At 35.0% G+C, this 1,800-nt stretch overlaps 1 protein-coding gene across 1 annotated transcript; it reads right to left on the bottom strand.

The window, feature by feature from the left end:
- Positions 1-248: 248 nt before the first annotated feature.
- LOC109340183 lies at positions 249-917 on the bottom strand. The gene has a single exon (XM_019577781.1). It carries the CDS (start codon positions 915-917, stop codon positions 249-251), a length of 669 nt encoding a protein of 222 aa, XP_019433326.1.
- Between the last annotated feature and the right edge of the window lie 883 nt (positions 918-1,800).

The following is a 1,800-nucleotide window of genomic DNA, read 5'->3' as shown; positions in this document are numbered from 1 at the left end:
CCATCTGGGTGCAGCTTGATGCTTTTTCAAGACTTGTATAAGTTTTTCTTCTTCCAATTAGGACAACTTACTGTTGATGAATACTGGATTGTTGGCTTTCCCATTTAAGAAAACAAATTTTAAATGGGACGGTAATTCTTTCAATTCCAGTTTTGATTCTTTCTCTATTGGTCCACTTGGATTTTGGTGAAGAAACAATTCATCAGAAAAATATTTGATGATTTCTTCCTCCACTCTATTTCTTGCATCTACAAGGATTTGTCAGGTTGAGTGTGTTCTACACAAATTTCTTCAACAACATCTAGTTGCAAACATTGCCCTTTATCCTTCGGATGATGCATTGCATGGAAAATGTCAAACTCAATTTCGTTGTCTGCAACTCGGACTAGTAATTTGCCATTTTCCATGTCAATTCCTATTTTTACTGTCCTCATAAAGGGTCTCCGTAGTATGAGTGGGATCTCCGTATCTTCGGTAATGTCAATGACAGCAAAATCAACCGAGATCAAGAATTTGTCCACTTTGACGAGAACATCCTCTGCAACCCCTTTAGGATATTTAATGGATCTATCTGCTAGATGCAAGGACATCCTTGTAGGCTTTAATTGTATTCCTCCAATTCTTTTCATCATTGACATTGGCATCAAACTCACGCTGGCTCCAAGCTCAACGAGAGCTTTGCCTACGGACACATTTCCAATAGTAACAGGAATTGTCACACTGCATGGGTCTTTTGATTTATGAGGACTGTTTTCTTGAAGAACAACACTACAATTGGCATTGAGTGAAACAACTTCCTTTTCCTGATAACTCCGTTTTTTGGATAATAGTTCTTTCATGAACTTGGAATAAATTGGCATTTGCTCCAATGCTTCAGCAAATGGGATATTAATTTGCAGAGTTTTGAATATCTCCATGAATCTTGCAAACTGTTCTTCTTTTTTGGCTTTTAGTGAAGCTATCGAGTAGGGTATCTTTTTTTGTACTATTGGGTGTTGTTTTTCTTCTTTTCTTACCCCACTAGTCTCTTCTTTTTCTTTTTCTTTTTCTTTTTTATTTTATTTTTTCTTCTAATCTCTCTTTTTCTTTTTCAACTCCACCTACTATCTTCCCACTTCGAGTTGTAATACTTTCACAAAATTCTGACTTGACCAAATGAGTTTTTGTCAAGTTGTTGATTTGTTCTTCTATTTTTGTGAGAGCATCACTGGTGTTTTGCTGATGTTTGATAGTAGTTTGCATGAACTGGTTGAGAATTTTCTCCAGTTCGTCATGATAAGTGTGAGTTGATTGGAAGGCATAGACATTCTAGTTATTTTCACAATCATTACACCAAAAACTTGCTCTATTGGTGTGCTCTATTTGTTTAGGTAGATCTTGAAGTTTTTGATGGACCATATTGAGCTTGAGTTGAAATTCTTTGATGAATTGCTCCATTTCTTGTTGTAAATCAACATGTTGGTCCATTTCTGAAAATTAAGATCAAAATGAATCGTTTTGTCTATTTTGAAAAGAAAAGAGATTAGTATGTAAGGAAATCATAATTTACATCTTTGTACAAATTAAAATAATTTCTACAAAAGCAAGAATAAATTTATGCACAATTATTTGATTAATGATATACAAAGGCAATGCGAAATACATCTTAATCCAAACTGAAATATATACAATAGTCTGGTTTATTCAGAACATTAAAAGTACCCTACACAGATACTCGCCTCAAGGGCAACTAGAAATAGAAATGACCACTAGCGACTAGCTCCGAGGTTAGCGGGTGTACTAGAACACTCGTTGTAACTC

Source organism: Lupinus angustifolius, unplaced genomic scaffold (assembly GCF_001865875.1).
Source record: "Lupinus angustifolius cultivar Tanjil unplaced genomic scaffold, LupAngTanjil_v1.0 Scaffold_147_12, whole genome shotgun sequence".
NCBI lineage: Eukaryota > Viridiplantae > Streptophyta > Magnoliopsida > Fabales > Fabaceae > Lupinus > Lupinus angustifolius.
Note: the sequence above shows the minus strand (reverse complement) of the source record. Positions and strands in the feature narration are given on the sequence as shown.

What these genes read in the sequence shown, in the direction of transcription:
- LOC109340183 (XM_019577781.1), bottom strand. Translation starts at nt 917, where the DNA reads ATGGAGATATTCAAAACTCTGCAAATTAATATCCCATTTGCTGAAGCA.